The 18,055-nt window shown below is 36.2% G+C and overlaps 1 protein-coding gene across 2 annotated transcripts in view; it reads right to left on the bottom strand.

Annotated features, from left to right (window-relative positions):
- Positions 1-14,390, bottom strand: part of LOC145260239 (organic cation transporter protein-like) — a 77,070-nt gene extending 62,680 nt beyond the window's left edge. Inside the window, exon 1 of one of the 2 annotated variants that reach the window (XM_080118072.1) lies at positions 14,177-14,390. In XM_080118072.1, the coding sequence (XP_079974198.1) occupies positions 14,177-14,203 (27 nt within the window). In that variant the 5' untranslated portion in view covers positions 14,204-14,390. The remainder of the gene's footprint in view (positions 1-14,176) is intronic. The other variant, XM_080118067.1, reaches the window with a different exon arrangement.
- Between the last annotated feature and the right edge of the window lie 3,665 nt (positions 14,391-18,055).

The raw sequence follows: 18,055 nt of genomic DNA, 5'->3' as shown, positions 1-18,055 counted from the left end.
ATAATTATGATGTAGCCCTGAAATTGTTAAGGGAAAAATATTTAAATCCTGATTTGATTAAAAACCGAGTTTTTTCAGGAAATTATTCCTTCTCCGTCTCTTATAACGGATTTTAAAATTTTGAAGTCGTTTCTCGAAAAAGTTAAGAGAGATTTGACCGAACTTGATAGTTCTTATGGCACCAACATTTTTGCTGAGGGTGGATCCTCAGAGGCATTGATAGCCCACATATTATTTGCTAAATTTCCTAATGTTATAAGGAGAGAATTGATGAGTAGAAGTGGTGAAAGATTCTCTTCTCTGAATAATATTATGTGTTTGAAATTATAGAATATTTATTAGCCACCATGCTCAATGTTCGGCGGGATATTTGCGCGCCAAAATTGGCGCCTTCTTCACCCAAGATGAAATCCAATATGGCGTCTTCTTCCCCCACATGACGGGAGGGGCACCTTATTATGTAAACAATGCTAAGAAACTTGGATGACCTGATAGACGAGATTCAAGTCAAGACTCCAGAAAAGAAGAAATTACAGCTTTGCGAGGTTTCGGAAAAGTTTTCTTCAGAAATAGAAGAGAAATTGCTTTCATTAAAATTAAAATTAGATGCACCTCAAGTTATGCAAGCTTCGACGGTTATGCCTGTAAAAATGCAATTGGACTGCCCAAGGTTTTCCGGCATGTCCACAAATGACAAATTTTCGTTCAGAACATTTCTGAACAAATTCGAATTTTGCACTGATAGTTTAAATAAAGCTGACAGACTGTTAGTGATTAAATCAAAACTAGATGGGGATGCATTTGATATAATCTCCAGTCTAGATGTAACATCAAATAATTATGATGTAGCCCTAAAATTGTTAAGGGAAAAATATTTGAACCCTGATTTAATTAAAAACCGACTTTTTGAGGAAATTATTCCTCCTCCGTCTGTTATAACAGATTTTAAAATTTTGAAGTCGTTTCTCGAAAAAATTAAGAGAGATTTGACCAAACTTGACAAGTCCTATGGGACTGATTTTTTTGCTGAGGGTGGGACCTCAGAGACCTTGGTGGCCCACATAATATTTGCTAAATGTCCTAATGTTATAAGGAGAGAATTGATGAGTAGAAGTGGTGAAAGATTCTCTTCTCTGAATAATATTATGTGTTTGAAATTATAGAATATTTATTAGCCACCATGCTCGATGTTCGGCGGAATATTTGCGCGCCAAAATTGGCGTCTTCTTCACCCAAGATGAAATCCAATATGGTGTCTTCTTACCCACGTGGGATGAAGACCACTTTATTATGCAAGCTGTGAGAAGCTACAGATCATTTGATTAAGAACTGTAGTAAATTTCATTCCTCCGATGTGAAATGCCGAAGGGCTAAACAGTTAAAATTATGTACTCGGTGTCTGGATGAACACTCAGATGCAATTTGTTGTGGAAGTAAGGGATTTCCTTACCCTTGTGCAGTCTGTGGGTTGAAAAGCCATTTTAGTGTTATCTGTCCTAAGGAAATAAGTCCTTTGTGAGCCGAACAACATATTCTGAAGCACAGAACAATATTTTTCCTGTCCTTAGAATATCGATGAAAGCACATGGACGACCAATCTATTTTTTCTGTTTGATTGATACTGGGAGTCAACGATCGTTTTTCGCCCAGGAAATTCTCTTCAAATTGTGTTCTGATAAAACCATAAACCACATGAAGGTTGATATGGCGGTAAACACGTTGATCGGCAGTGACTCCTTGAGATTGCAGGAGTACAATATATCGATTAAATTAGGTGATCAAAATCCCTTTAAATTTGCGGCGTTACTTTTCAAAGATTTAAATTTAAAATTCGAAGTGGATAATTTCGATAAAGTTGTCAATAACTTGTCTCATGAAGGTTTCCGGCTCAGTCTCGGTTATAAGAATTTGAATAGAACTCTCATTAAGGGGATTATTGGTTTGGACATTCTGAGCAAGTTAAATAATCTCATGCTAGTTGAGTGTCTTAATGGAAACGCATGGCGACATGGAAATTTCATAATTCCGTTTGGTGAGAGCTGACATTTTTTTAATAAAGATTTGAATAAGGTAGATTCGCCTTTAATTGCGTTGTGAAATCCCTCCTCAATGCAACAGCTATTTGATCAATTTTGTGCTGAATCCGACACTCTCTTATGAGGATGGATTGAAGCCTTTCTTCTCCGAGTCCGCAGTTGAACGAGGGGTAGAGACGTTGCTCAGTCTCAACTCATTAGGAATTGATTAAGAGGTCAAGTTATCGGCTGTGGACAAGGAAAAGATAGAAGAGTTCAAAAACTCCATCGTATGGAAGGAGGGGAAATATTACGTAAACTTACTGTGGCATCATGATAGGATCCTACTGGTAAAAAGTAACTTTGTGCCTTCCTTAAAGTTAATGGAGAGAGTGGCAGAGTACTTAGAAAGGAAGGGAATGTATAATGAGTATTTGAGGATTATGAGAAATGTGGGAAGTATGAAGATTCTATTTGGATTCCTCATAGACCCGTTATAAAGGAGGAAACTGGAGTAATGATAAAAATTTGTCTCGTATTCAACTGCTCCATAAAACGTCGAGAGGGGATATCAATTAATGATGCTGCCTACATGGGCATGAACTTATCTGCTAATTTATTGAATTTTTGCTGGGATTCAGGAAAAACGAATAGGTTCTTCTAGGTGATATAAGGAAGGCCTTTTTACAAATCCACCTTAAGTTGGAAGAGGATAAAAACAGATTTTGTTTTTTTCTTAAGATACAAAACAATTATATTTGGGTTCAGTGCTAGCCTCTTCATTCTGAACTTCATTTTGAAATTCTATGCGGAAAAATATGCAAAAGATGCAGCATCGCATGCTATTTTCAACAATTTTTATGTGGATAATCTTGTAATCACCAGTTGTGATGGAGAGTCCCTTCTTGCTATTTATAACAATGTTCGTAGCAGACTGTCAGAGGCAGGCTTCGATTTACAATCCTGCAATTCTAATTGCTCGGAGATACAAGAAAAAATGTTGGAGGATGAAACTATTGCTTCTCCCTTCCCAGCCTTTGAGAAGGTATTGGGTTACCTATATGATCGTGTTCAGGACACGTTCAAACTTTCTCCCACTTTAGTGGACCCTAAGGTTAATACCAAACGGGGGATTCTTTCACAAATATCAGGAGTATATGACCTTTTGTCTATGCTTCTCCCCATCACGATACAGGGGAAGATCATTGTTAGTTCGATCAGGAAAAGCAAGTTGTCGTGTGATGAGCAGATACCTGAAGAGCTCAATAAGCTGTGGCAAACCCATGCCAAGAATTTAGATGACTTGGGGAAGTTTGAATTTCCCAGGCATGTATTGTCAGAAAATCAGTCTGTCAAATTTATTCGTTTCTGTGACATGTCGAAAAACGCGTACGGATTCACCCTGTATGAGAAACAGGGAGTGAATTGTTCTCTGTTGTTTGCAAAGGTCCCAATCAAAGGGAAGTCACTTCCCACTTTCGAACTATTGGCGATGTTTTTAGCTCTTAAGTTTTGGGTGCTCTGGGGCCCCTTAATATTGATATTTTTTTTCTGATGTCTGATTCCCAAGTTACCCTCTCATGGGTCCTGAACGGTAAAGGATCCAAGAAAAATATATTCATTGAAAACAGGATCGTAGAGATCAAAAAATTTTCAGAAGATATTAATATTAAATTTGGCGTTCTACCGAAATTAAAATATGTTTCTTCGTCGGAAAATCCGGCAGATCTTTTAACTAGAGGTATCAATACTTCTAAAATTTCCCAGTTATTCAGTTTCTGGATATATGGCCCAGAATGGCTCAATAGAGATGGCATTGATTAGCCAATCTCACCCTTACCTTGTCTAAATGAAACTAATAAAAAAATTGTATCATGTTTGTACTCTCAGGAGACACATTCTTCTGAAAATACATTCCCGTTGGATTCCAGCTTATCTAAGGCAATCAGCGTCTCAGAAAAAGTGTGGAAATTTTATGATTTGTTACGTCACCGTAGTGCTTACAATTTTAATAGGGCCAAATTATTGCTATTTACTAATATGCAAATGGAGGCTTTTCCTCTGGAATTAGGTTACTTGAAACAACCATCCCGGAAAAGGCCTCCCTCTAGGGTAACTGCCTTAAGGTTATTCCTTGATAAAGATGGGTTAATTAGAACCAGAGGTAGGATACAGAATTCTGATATCCTGCCGTTCGAGGTCAAGTTTCCCCTTTTGTTGGGAAATTATCATTATTTAACAAAACTGGGGATTAAGGAAACTCATCTTAACTGTTGCCACATGGGGGGGGGGGGTTAATTCAACCCTCAGTAAGTTAAGGCTGTCTGGGGTTTGGATCCCTCAGGGGAGACAAGCAGTAAAAGCCTTCGTGCGTATTTGCACCATATGTAAAAAAATAAATGCTCTGCAGGATCAGTATTGCCTGCTCATACGGTGAACTTTGTTCGCCCATTCAAACAAGTCGATGTGGATTTCACCGGTCAATTTTCTATTAAAGTTGGACGGGTAGAAGTTAAAATGTACATATTACTCTTTACATGCATGAGTTTACGTGCAATTCACTTAGAATTATTGCCGGATATGAGCACCCACTCTATTATGCTGGCCTTTGTTAGGTTTACCAATTTATTTGGTATCCCTACGCATGTATATTCCGATCACGCAAAATCCTTTGTTGTGTCCGGAATATTGTTATCGAACGTGCTCAAATTGGACGAGTTGAAAGAACAATTTAAATCCATACACATTGTCCATCGAAAAGTTCCCCTTTACTCTGCCTGGCAGGGGGAGCCTGGGAGAGACTAATTAAAACTGTCAAACAATGTTTGAGGAAACTCTTGGGCAGAAGAAATTTGGATTATTTTGAATTTCTGACTGCACTTTCTCATGTGCAAAAGGCAATAAATGACAGATCCCTCACTTATATTGCTTCTGCCGACAAAGACTTTAATATTTTAACTCCGAATCATTTTCTTCAAACAGGATATCAACCTTGTTTGCTTATTAATAATTATGATGCTGAATTATGTTCTGACCCTCCAAATAGGACTGCCTTATCACATTCCCTCGAAATGAGGAATAAATTTGTTGAAAAATTCAATCGTACCTGGCATAATGATTACCTCTTGTCATTAAGAGAAGTCGACGCCAAAATTGGGAGCAATTGTGCTCCCAAGTTATCTGTTGGAGATATAGTACTTATTAAGACTCCTAACAAACCCAGACAATTTTGGAATCTTGGTAAAATAATCAAATTAATTACTGGAAGCGAAAATAATGTTCGTTCTGCGGTTGTTCTTAAGAATGTGTGCAAACAGGTCCATTCCTTAAAAAACCTTGTGGCTTTGGAAATTAAGGGTAATGATGATATTGCATCAACTGAGTTTATAGAAGAAGGAGATCCCTTTTTCTGTCCAACCTGTTCTGTTCCGAATGATGGAACATCACCAATGGTATGCTGCGATCCTTGTGACAGCTGGTACCATTTCAGTTGTGTGGGAGTTAATCAAGATATTTTAGGGGTGTGGGTTTGTTTTAATTGTAAGGATGAAGCTCCTCAGGTCGGTCCATATAGTGGAAATTAGCTTATGTCTCGATGCATGAGAAGTTTGAAATTTAAGCTGAAAACTGACGACAGACAGTGGCACACATATATTGGTATTAAAAAAAAAAAGGAAATTTTTTTAATTGGATTACAGTTGTAATTAACTTGTATTGGGAAAAAGTAATGATTACCCATTACTTTTTCCTCTCCTCCTTGGCAGTGTAATATTAAGAAAGTTAACTGAATTAAGTTATAATTATTGAATCTCAATTTTGAATTGTCAACAAATCACCATATTAAAGTTAAGAAATTCAACTGAATTAAAACATATTGAAATTATAAAATTGTCTAAGTTAAGACTTATGTTTATTGGATTAACTTGCTATTTGTCGTTTATTCGACCATTTTATTAATTAACTTGTATTAGGAAAAAAGTAATGATTATCCATTACTTTTTCCTCTCCTCCTTGGCAGTGTGTGAGAAATTTCTACATTCAACCGCCATGTTTCTTTAGGCTGCCTACACGGTTTGTTAGCCGGTCTGTGATTGGTTTAAATTTGAATGTGTCAGGTGATTTGACTTAGTGCTCTTTTTTGTATTCATGCTTATTTTTCAGTCCAAGAAAAAACACGGCATGGTATAGACTCAAACCAGCGGCCTCTCTGTCGAGGGAGCCAAGATAATTCCTTCATGGACACCAAGCAGTTGGTGATCGATAGGGTCTGCCAAACAATTGTGAAAAATAGACCGCATGTTTCCGTGATGTCAGATTTGTGTTAACTATACAAACTATGGAAAAGCAGAAGCGACTTAATGATTTTTTAAAACCTTTGTTTATCTTCTTCAAACTGCAATTAATAATTAATCTTTGTTATAATTTTGTTAGGTTTTAAGATTTACACAGTTTAACGATTAATAATATTATAAACATTTGAATATTAAATATGAAATACGGTTTTACTGAATGTTCATTTGGTTACCTACGGGATTCCATATTTTGTTCAGTAAAAAGAGACAAACAAAATTTGAGGGGGGGGGCTACAAAATGCTTAATATTTGTGCAATAATATTTTCAAATTGGTTTTAATCTGTCGATAAAATAGCTGACAAGAGTCATGTCTATATTAAAACTTAATATTTAAAAAAAATTTAAACACAATTAATTAAAAATCTATGTTGTAATGAAACCTTTTGAAATAATGGAATTTTAATCGTTTTAATCTTTTAAAAATTAATTAATGTTTACGAAGTTTCTTATTCTTGGCAATTCAACTGATTATAGCATATATTAATTAAAAAAAATGCTATTTAAAAAAAACAACAATAATATTAAGTTTATATCAATTTTTTAATTGCAACTTCAAGGTAAATTTTTGTTCAATATGTGTATTTAAATTTTTAAAAAATAAATATTTTTTACTTATTTGAACTCTTATGTTTCATAATAAATAGAAATTTCGATAGATTTAAATATATTTTGTTCGAATTTCGAAAAAATAAATATGGGGGGAGGGGGGGACCCACACTAAACAAATGGAACTTTTTTCTAACTCGAATCAATGCCTCTCCCTTGTACTATTTGGCCACATACTGACCAATCAGGGGTACGGTGCAAGGAATTCGGCCAGCATCCGGTTTGGGGAATAAGAACTCGTCTTTACTGAGAGAGCCACCAAACAGAACGGACCTCCCTTTTCTTTTCTCTCTCCACTTCAGTGATTCCTAATGGTATCGACGATTCCACGGGAAATAACTACCGCGATAGCACCAGGTAGCCGGAGTCCAGCTTTTGACAGGAACATATCACATTCTCCTTAATAAACCTTTTCTGTGTTACATTTTATGAAGTTGTTGCGTTCGTCATTTCAGAAGATTGTATGGAATTATTTATTTTATTAGGTTGTGCCCTAAAAGTATTCAAAACCCTTAAGATTTAAATATATTTTGTTAAAATTTCGAAAACATAAATATGGGGGGGGGGACGCACTAAAAACATATTTCCCCTCGTATATTTTATGAAAACTGCATTTTATATGTAATTTCATCCTAAAATGGATAAGTATCGAAAATTTCACGAAAATCTGACCATAAGTTGATTTTTGCTAGATTTATTAACTACGGGTATGTGTCCACGTTCGGAATGTCTACTACATGGGAATGTTATTTTAAAGCACCAATTATGTAAACATGAGTTTCGTCTCGCAATTTCATTATTTTCGTTCGATGAAAATTTTTTAAAAAATTATTACTGGTTTATTTTGCCCTTCTTTTAAATGGTACAAAAGTTATACTTATAATATTAATTTATAATAAAGTTACATCGTGTTACATATAGGGTGGGGTAATTCTGTGGGAATTTTGGCAGTCCCTAGTGATCGAAGGACTATGGCCTCGGTATTTATAAAAAAAGAATTAGAGGTAGGAAAGGATGCCATAGAGGCCACAACCAAGAATACATGAAATGAACAACGTTGGAAGTGTGTAGATTCTGACTCCATATAATTAAAGACAGACGAATATTGAAGGTTGAGAACCGATTTTATTTACTACCGACAATTTGTATTAGGAGAGGCAAAATGTTCGTAGGATGGAATGTGATTTAACAAAGGAGATGAATGTTCGTTAAATGTTTGTAGGTATGTATGAATTTACAAGGAATGAATGTTCGTAAAATGTTTGTAGGTATGTATGAATTGACGAGGAATGAATGTTCATAAAATGTAACTTATCTTTTGGACGGTGGAGATGGTTAGGGTAGGCCGGTTATCCTACTGTTGGTGATGCGTGTCCTGGCTTATAACTGGAAAGCGAGTGACTTTTTCATCAGCAGCTAGCAGCCCGGCGTCTTCGTCTTCTTTTTCCTCCTCTCTTTTTTGGTTTGTGTGAATTAGGCATTGTTTAGAATTGAAGGCGTTTGGCCCATAACATGAGAGCGTAGTCGGCTTCAGTTCACTGGTGCCTTATTTCTTTTTCTTCTTCATCTCTTTAGGTCGGGTGGGAGAATTCGTCCATATGTTCACTGGTGCAGCGGGGCGAGTTCACTTCTCTCAATCTCTTTAGGTCGGGTGGGAGAATCTGTCCATGCGTTCACTGACGCAGCAGGGCAAATCTCCTCTTCCCTCCTTTCGGTTCCCTCAAATCCTTCGTTTTTATAGTGCCAAACTGGCTCCCAGTGACTGTGATATTTGAGGTGTTTATTTTAGGAGCGGAGCTCTGCCATTGGTCAATAATTATTTTGTGGTTATCTTATTTTTTTCTTCCCAAGCGGAAGCGATGCGTGGAGCCATGTGCAAAAGACGATTTTTCATTTTGTCTCTCATGGTGGGTGCGTTAACATCCGGTTCACTGCCAATTCTCATCATGTTTCCACAGGACTCAACTCTACAGAGACAATCTATTTTCTGGACCTATTCAAACCAAGGAGAACATTCTACTACCGTTCGGCATGCTATTATCCGATTATTGGAACATCTTATTTCTTCAGGAGTTCTAAGGGACTCACTTTATGCCTGAATATAGGTGCCATCATTCCTGCCGTGTTGAACAATATGGATCCTTCCAAAGGAATAATGAACTAACATTCCCACAGAGGAATTTTAACTAAAGGCTCCATGCATATTGATAGCAAATTCGGCCACCGTTTTTGCAAGGAATTACCATAACCAAAGAACTTTCGTTGCCGATACATTGTGAATAAAATTTGAGTTTAAAGGTATGGCTTTGTTTGTGGAATTCATTTGCTTTCTGCAGGGAGGAAAATTGAGCGAGTAGGAAAGAAATTTCTTAGAATTCTTAATATGGGGGAGGGGGGTTGTACCTTACAATTGAATAAAAACATATAAAACTTTAAACTTAATACGACTAAAGATTTTTTTTTCTTTTTCTAATAATTCAGTAATGTTCAGGTAATTTCGACTGCATAATTTATGTTGCATAATTTATGCTGGGCGCATAACCTCTAGAAGTGTAAGCCATTTTTAGTTTCAGAACAGTTTCAGATGGTTCGCTGTTACACACAAGTCCTGGGAGGTGACTTGTTTGTAGTAGATAGTTCCACAGAACAAAATATTCTTACTGTGTCGAAACCCGGGAAAAGAACATGTGAAATTGCTCCAGAAAAGGTTTAATATTTATGAAGCAATTCTGGTTTCTGATTGGTTGGTAGCAGAACGTGAATTAATTTGATTCGTCAGTTCTTAGCAGCATCGTTTATAAATAGAATCGTCCGACTGTGTGGGATCATACCCCATTAATCCCCTGGGATGATGGGATGTCTCCTAGCGGCTTCGGCTGCATGGAGACAGGGTAGTACATGTCAAGGATTCGTCACTTGACACTCAGCCCAAAAGGTGAGGGGCCGGGAACCGGCCCAGCACCTGTTGGACTGAGGTACACCGCCTGGGTAATACCTAGGAGGTCAACCCTCCCAGGCCTTGCCACTGGGCTTTCCGGTGGGGCAAGTTTATTGCTTGCTGCCTGAGGCGCCCTGACCGGGGAATGCCGACGGGGTTACTCAGGCAATTTTTAAAATTGCAGGAGTGGCCCTTCTTTAGGGGAGCCTGCGGGGTTCCCACTTTCCAGGCCTTGTGCCAAATATTGCTGATGTGGGCAGCATTTAAATAAATACCCCATTAATCCCCTGGGATGATGGGATGTCTCCTAGCGGCTTCGGCTGCAGGGAGACAGGGTAGTACAAGTCAAGGATGGCTCTCGTCTTCAGGAGGCCTTAAGTTTTGACAAGCTTCTGGGCTTGACCATTACTCCTGATCTTAAATGGAACACGTACATCAAATCTGTTGCCAAGGCCACTGGAAAAATGGTGGGATCTTTCTAGCGATCCAGTAGATATCTCACTGCTGATGCAATTCTCTATCTATATAAGAGCCAGGTACGTCCAAGGATGGAATACTGTTGCCACATCTGGGCAGGAGCTGCTAGAAAGGACTTGTCCTGCCTTGATAGAGTTCAAAATAGACTTCGTAGCCTCGTAGGAGATGTCCTTTTCTCTTCCTTGCAACCTCTATCTCACAGAAGAGATGTTGCGAGTTTGTCTCTGATGTATCGTTATTTTCATGGAAAGTGTTCGACTGAGCTTCAATCTATGGTCCCCCCCTCGCAAAACTTTCACAAGAAACACTCGTCTAGCTGTAAACACTATCAATAATTCCCCCCACTCTTTATCTGTGTCTAAACCTAAACGTAGATTCCATGAACAAAGATTTTTTATTAGAACTGCACGCCTGTGGAATTGTCTTCCGTTTTCCTGCTTTCCGGCTGACTACAACATGGTTGTCTTCAAGTCTAACATAAATAAGTTCTTGATGAGCCGTTCCATATAAGTTATCAAATTTAACAAATTTTCATTACTAATGATTATTATATTGTCCAATTTCTACTGTACACTCTTTAACCCTTATCCTTGAGTAGCCTCTTGGCCTTGATAATGAGTTGATACCTATGAAAAAAAAAAAAAAAAAATATCCAATATGAACAAGTTCTAATTGAATCGTCCCCCTAAGTAATCCAAGTTACAAAATTCCCACTGTTTACTATGCTAAAATCACAATGACTAATGTATACCTATTAACCCTTATCCTCGAGTGGCCTCTGGGCCTTGATAAGTGGTGACACCCTTGTAAAAAAAAAAAAAACAAAAAAAAAAAAACTTGACACTCAGCCCAACAGGTGAGGGGTCGGGAACTGGCCCAGCACCTGTTGGACTGAGGTACACCGCCTGGGTAATACCTAGGAGGTCCACTCTCCCAGGCCTTGCCACCGGGCTTTCCGGTGGGGCAAGTTTATTGCTTGCTGCCTGAAGCGCCCCGACCGGGGAATGCCGACGGGGTTACTCAGGCAAATTTTAAAATTGCAGGAGTGCCCTTCTGCCCTTCTTTAGAGGAGCCTGCGGGGTTCCCACTTTCCGGCCGTGTGCCACATAATGCTGATGTGGGGAGCATTTAAATAACTACCCCATTAATCCCAAAATATTGCAACAGTAACATTGTAATTTATTAGAATTGACGGAAAAAAAAAAAAAAAAAAAAATCGGTATTCCAGACGTACACAACAACGTTATTATTTTAAATTAACATGGGGAGGGGAGAGTGTTTTGTACCTACTTCAACCTTACCATTGAATAAAAAAACATATCATAAAACTTTAATTAAACTTGGAAATACGATTTAAAAAATAGCGCGGATGATCACTCCCTGCACTAGTACCAAAAAATCAGTTGAAAACATGGGTTTATTGGTACTCGGCACTTATTGATCCGTGCTGTGCTGTGCTGTGCTGAAACAATAACGTTATTATATAAAAAGCCATTAACATGGGGAGGGTGTTTTGTACCTATTCTGTACTTTAACCTTACAATTGAATAAAAAAAAACATATCATAAAACTTTAATTAAACTTGGAAATACGATTTAAAAAAAAAAAAAAAAAAGCGCGTCGCGTCAGTAAGTGCATTTAGCACCGTTTTTTTTTTTATCTGCAAACTCAATATCGGTTACAAAGTCTCGTCCTAATTCTGTAGAAGCGCCGAAAAATATTTTTCTTATTCCGAATTATTTTTATTGTGCAATAATTAATACTAATAGCAGTTTGAAATATGGCAAAAAAAAAAAAATTTTAAAATGAAAAATAATATTTCTATTATTTTTTAAACAACTTAAATAGTTTATTTTGGAAGCATATTCTATAAAGAAAATAAATAACCCACTTTAGAAAGAGAAATTACGAGTTTTCTATATTTTATTCGCAGTTTTCTGTTAGGGGTGTCAAAAATTCCCCAAAAATTCTGATACACCTAGCGTTGCCGTTTCGGTAGAAAAAAAAAAGGTAAATTTTTACGACCTCCTGCGTATTATAAGCACCCCAACCTCCCCATGTTAAGAACGGCTTTCGGAATACCCCCCCCCCAACCTCGAAAGCCATTCTATGAGGAGGTTGGGGTGTTTCAAAAGTTCACTGATATCGGTCCGGTCCGGCGGTCCGGTCCGCTGGTACGAATTCGGAATAGGAGCACGTAAGCGAGAAAAAACGGAAGTACTTCAGGGAGTCATCTCTTACAGGACAACTAGCCATTCTTTATGTGGGGAGGGTGTTTAACAGAGTTCTTATGCGGTTAAAAATCTTTGGTGCTAATGCACTTGTGATCCGCGCTATTTTTTAAAATCTTTGGTGCTAATGCACTTGTGATCCGCGCTATTTTTTAAATCGTATTTCCATGTTTAAAGTTTTATATGTTTTTTTTTTTAAATTCAATTGTAAGGTTAAAGTACAGAACAGGTACAAAACACCCTCCCCTCCTCATGTTAAGAATGGCTTTTTAAATAATAACGTTATTATTTCAGCACGGATCACTCTCTGCATGAGTACCAATTTTTTTTTTTTTTTTTTTTTTTTTTTTTTTTTTTTAAATATCACAGTCCGTAAGTACGCAATTTTAGAATAGGCATTTATGCAATACGGACGGTCCGTATTGCATAAATGCCTATTCTAAAATTGCGTACTTACGGACTGTGATATTTGGTATTATTATACAAACACCGTGACAGCGAATTAGTAAAATCTTTTACGTAGTATTCTGTTACGTTTCGGTGTGCTGAACACGAATCTGAAAACTGGGTTAGGGTTAGGGTTAGGGTACATTTTTTTCTACTAATTCGCTGTCACGGTATTTGTATAAATTTACCTTTTTTTTTTTTAGATATGATTAAATTTATTTTTTTTTAATTTATTTTTTTTCGGTATTTTTTGTATATTAAATTGTAAGGTGAAAGTACAAAATAGTTACCCCCCCCCCCATGTTAAGAATAGGTTTCTAACGTTATTATTTCAGCACGGTCGCTTGACGCTTAACTGCATAAGAACCAACAACCACAATAATAATTATTATTACAACAGTAATTTCTTTCTATTCTTTAATAAGTTAATTAAAATAATTATTTAATAGATCAATTGATAAAGCCATAAAATACATTTAAAACTTCGGAGCTTCTACACTATTAGAACGAACTTTTGTAGTCGATAAATGAAGTTTTCAGATAAAAAAACAATGGTTTCTACTGATTTTTTTTTTTTGTCAATTCTAATAAATTACAATGGTAGCTTCAAAGTTATACAGTCGAAATTACCTGAATATTGCTGAATTATTAAAAAAAAAAAACAACTTTAATCATGTTAGCAAGTGAAAAATTGCGGCCATCTTGTTTAAATCGAAACGGAAAATTATCTCTTTTGAACCCTTCTGTGTCTTACGATCGTTTTCATCAAATTCAATTTTTTATTTTCTTTAATAAATCGTTTTCTACATAATAGATTTTTGTAATTTTGAGATATAATCATCTTAAAAATACGAGGACTACGAAGATACCATTGTTTCTATGTGAAATTCAGTTTTACGGTTTCCGAAATTTCGTCCTAATAGTGTAGAAGCGCTAAAAGTTCTATTTTATATTTCTTTTTTGAAGAACACGTGTGAATAATGCATGCTACGAGAACGGAATGTTTTTGTTGGTTTCTAGTTTTCATTTAAATATCATTTTAATGACAAATAAATAATTAAGTTAAAAAATAATTCAATGTTTTTAAAATAATAAAAGTCGAGAAAAACCTGTTCGTGTAGCAGCGTCAGCGTCATCAGTCAAAGAATCACCAGCCATTTTGTGACATTTAACTTCGATGCCAAACAATTCGAGAAAAGAAAGTTTGCAAACTTCGAAGCTAACATCAAATGCAAATGAGAAAACCCGTAAAATATTTTGTGTCGGTGCGCGAAAAGAAACACGAAGAGAAGCCGTAGCAGTCGAAATATAGAAAGGCATAAACAGAGGTTTAGAAAGAGAGAGACAGTGGGATGGGGAAAAAGTGTACGGGGGGGGGGAAGAGGAAAGAGAAAAAGAAGGAAGATATTGAGAGAGAGAGAGAGAGAGAGAGAATTCCCATAATTTTTTAATGTTGAAGGATTTTTATCCTTGGCTCCCAAAATGAACAGAGATTACAGGGTGGAACTGGAACGATAGAATTGACGACCTTAAAAAATACGACATGATTCCATTTCCGTTTGATGAAAACCGGTTTTCTTTTTTTGTTGCAGACCATCTACTAGTTGGTCAGTTGTGTACAAATCCCAAGAGCGATAGGAGCCTTCTATCATGTCTGAAAGGACACAATGTGAAACGAGCGAGGTCGGAGATGCGCCGCTGTACAACTCATGCTCTCTACCGATTCAAGTTATGACAACAGGACCATTGCCAGCACCCTCGAAATGCACCGTTGGATTGCCATGAATAACAGGGACGTGCCCAGGGTGATGAAAAGTTTTTGGTCACGGTTATAGCCTTTGGTGTAGTTTCAAGTGAGGGCCACATTATGCCACCTCACATCTTCAAAGTCGGTTTGAAAGTCAACACCAAAGTGTACCTGGATATGCTGAAGAGTGTGGTGATCCCCTGGTGCAATCAGGTGGCTGCTGGCAGACCCTGGATGTTGCAGCAGGACTCAGATCCAAACAGGCTTGGCTTCAGAAGAAGTGCTACGACTTTGTATCTTTCTCTCACTGTCCCCCTCCTCCCCCAACCTGAACCCGCTGGACTACTGCGTTATGTCATACATAGAGAAAATCACCAACATGACCTCCCATAACACCAAAGCCAGCCTGATCGCCGCCATCTGGTAAGTATTCGCCGAGCTCCTGTCGGTGCTTGTGGAAAAGGCATACTCCCAGTTCCGGACCTGTATCAAGGCGGTGATTGAAGCTAAAAGTGGCAACATTGAATAGATGTTAGCTCTACTACATAATCAAGTTAACTGAATTGATTTCTTCAATAAAAGTTTTAAAACAAAGCTGTCGTGTTGTTTTCTTTAAACCGACAACCCTGTTACACCAATTCCTGTAATGATCTGGTTCCTGTTGATTGCGATGTAATGCTGGTTTTGTGCAGTTCTAGACGGTCCATCCTCCCAGGCTCTGCTTCTCTCTTTGAGAAGGGAGTTAGGGTAATCATGAAGAAAGAGAGAGCCTGTTTCCTCCGTTTGCCTATTATAGGCACCGCCAAAAATGGCCGCAAAATGAAGTTGTTGTTGTTTTTTAAAACTAAATTACATTTATTAAAATCCATTATTTCTGAGTAACTTTTTTTTTCCCAGAAAGATAAAACCCTGAATTTTATCATATAGAAAACAGAATAATGTAAAACCTTTTCTACTATTTTTAATTAAATTTTAAATGTTAAATTTTCCCAAAAAGTTAACAATTGACATTTTTTGTCTTGCACAAAAAACGTACTTAAATATTAAAAAAAAAAGGTTTTTGAAATAATTAATTTATTTATTTATTGTCTAACTAAGATTTAGGATGATTTTCTAAGAGAATATGCAAAAATATTATAATATAAGTACCTGAATTTCAAATAATTCCACATATTCATATAGGTAACCAGATATTTCGCGTTCATGTAGAGTCGAGATCGACTCTGTTTACGTTTGCGGATTATAAGAAGAAAACTATGGAAGACCAAACAGGCCAAAAAAACTTATTTTTCAGTGACGAAAATTTCAATGTATTATAAAGCTGAGGCTGGCCAGTACCAGATGGGTGACCATTTGTATGAGTTTGGTTTTTAATGTATATGTGTGTGGGGGCCAGACTCCCCAAAATGGGGGGGGGCAATTTAAAGCAGAATAAAAAAAAATTATTTCAGCGCGTTTGGTCCACCGTAGTCGAAAGGCGGCAAACGTTTTCAAACGGGATCGAAAAAAATGATGCTATTTTTAACACAAAGGGCACAACATTTATCGAATTTTTTTTTTATATATCAATTATTCAAAGCATGCCCTGTTTAATAATGGTCATGCATTCGGCTCGCTAAAAAAAAATTGTTAATTTATTTATCAAAAATTTTAAAATGGCTTTTTTCGTATAAATATTAAAAAAATTTTTTTTTTGTTTTGCTTAACTTAAATTAATTATTTTACTTAACATATTCACCGAATTTCACACTTCAAAACTCAAAAGCGGGATAATTAAACACAATCGAAGTTCTGATATTCAGACGTCAAAATAAGGTATGCAAACAATTTTTTTTTTTTTTTTTTTATCTATAATTCTTTCCCTTACAACAACACAATATGTTTTGTTCAGTTTCAGATGATTATTTTAAGCATATTTGTTCCCACTTCAAAACAAGGGGAGGTTTTGTAAGCAAAAAAATATATATATATAAATATCGTTTATGAAAAATAAGTACACTGTTATAAAGTTCATTCTTCTCCTAATAATCGCTGAAAATTTCGTATTGATCGGATAATTACCTGATTTTTGGTAGATTTTTAAAAAGACGGTCCGTCAAAAAGTACTGACCTGCCCCCCCAATTTTGGCGGTGCCTAGCCTATTACTGTCTGTCCACCCAGTTACGGAAGCACAAAATGTATATAATGGCACCGTTGAAATAAAAATAAATGTTTTAATTTTAAACATGTTTTTTTTTTTTTTTTTTTTTTTTTTTTGCAAACATATTTAAGTTTTATTTTGTTTTGTTTTCGCAAACATATTTAAGTTTTATTTTTCCAAACATTTACGTTTTGTTGCTGGTTTATTTTCAAACATTTACGTTATTTTTGTTTTAATTTTAATATTTTTTTTTTTTTCAAGCATAAATTAAATGTTTTTGCTATATTTTTCTTTTAAACATATTTATGGGTACAACCGTTTTTCCGCGAGTATTTTTTACGTTCTTATAATAAAAAAAGTCAACGTTTTTTCTTTTATCTTTTTTTTTATTGACCCCCCCCCCCTCTTTTTTCTTAATTTTTCTGGACTTATTTTACTTTTTCCGCGAGTATTTATATATATATTTGAAAAGGGATATTGTAAAACCTGAATATTACTTGAAACTACTATAAAAAATAAAAAAATAAAAAATAGCGCGGTACAATATGTGCATAAGCAAACTTTTCTAAAAGAAAAATATTTCAAAAATATTTAGTTTATGCCTGCAAAAAAAAAACAACAAAAAAAACGTAAAAACAAAAAAAAAACGTAAATGTTTGAAAATAAACTAGCAACAAAACGTAAATGTTTGGAAAAATAAAACTTAAATATGTTTGCAAAAAACAACAACAACAAAAAAACAAACGTAAATATGTTTGAAAAAAAAACAAAGACAAACTTAAATATGTTTGCGAAAAACAAAAAAAAAAAAAAAAAAAAAAACATGTTTAAAATTAAACATTTATTTTTATTTCAACGGTGGCATTATATACATTTTGTGCTTCCGTAACTGGGTGGACAGACATTAACGCCACCTATAGTCAAAGGGAGGAAACAGGCTCTCTCTTTCTTCACGATTACCGGGAGTTAGTTTATTACTGGTTCTCTGAGGCGGAGGCGCCCTTATCGGGAATGCCGACAGGGCTACCCAGGCACTTTTTGCAGGTCAGAGTGCCTCTCCTCTGGGGGCGCCGACTTCTCAATCCCACTTTCCAATTTTC

This window comes from Euprymna scolopes, chromosome 3, assembly GCF_053919585.1.
Source record: "Euprymna scolopes isolate OS-2025 chromosome 3, ASM5391958v1, whole genome shotgun sequence".
In the NCBI taxonomy this organism is placed as follows: Eukaryota; Metazoa; Mollusca; class Cephalopoda; order Sepiida; family Sepiolidae; genus Euprymna; species Euprymna scolopes.
Note: the sequence above shows the minus strand (reverse complement) of the source record. Positions and strands in the feature narration are given on the sequence as shown.